Here is a 250-nt window from a genome sequence, read left to right as displayed (position 1 = left end):
GCAGCGGGGGCGGCGGTGGCACCGGTGGCACCAGACCCTTTCCCAACGCCCCCATAAACTCGATGCAGGGGCTGAGCGAAGGTCCCAGCACGCCGGTGGGCTACTCCACGCCACCCCCCGTGTTGAGACAGCTCAGCTCCCAGAGCTCGCCCGGCCGCCTCGCCATGCAACCCATGAAAACCGAGTCCAAGGACAGCAAAGAGATCACCTCCATCCTCAGCGAGATGATCCAGTCGGACGGCGGGGCGGG

At 66.8% G+C, this 250-nt stretch overlaps 1 protein-coding gene across 1 annotated transcript in view; it reads left to right on the top strand.

The window, feature by feature from the left end:
• The window catches only part of LOC104465938 (nuclear receptor coactivator 1-like), a gene marked incomplete at both ends in the record, with an annotated part of 12,258 nt that overhangs the window by 6,225 nt on the left and 5,783 nt on the right, over nucleotides 1-250 (top strand). Inside the window, one exon of the mRNA XM_010079184.1 lies at nucleotides 2-245. Coding sequence (XP_010077486.1) covers nucleotides 2-245 — 244 coding nt within the window. The remainder of the gene's footprint in view (nucleotide 1; nucleotides 246-250) is intronic.

The sequence above is a fragment of the Pterocles gutturalis genome, unplaced genomic scaffold, assembly GCF_000699245.1.
Source record: "Pterocles gutturalis isolate BGI_N339 unplaced genomic scaffold, ASM69924v1 scaffold40468, whole genome shotgun sequence".
Taxonomy (NCBI): Eukaryota; Metazoa; Chordata; class Aves; order Pterocliformes; family Pteroclidae; genus Pterocles; species Pterocles gutturalis.
Note: the sequence above shows the minus strand (reverse complement) of the source record. Positions and strands in the feature narration are given on the sequence as shown.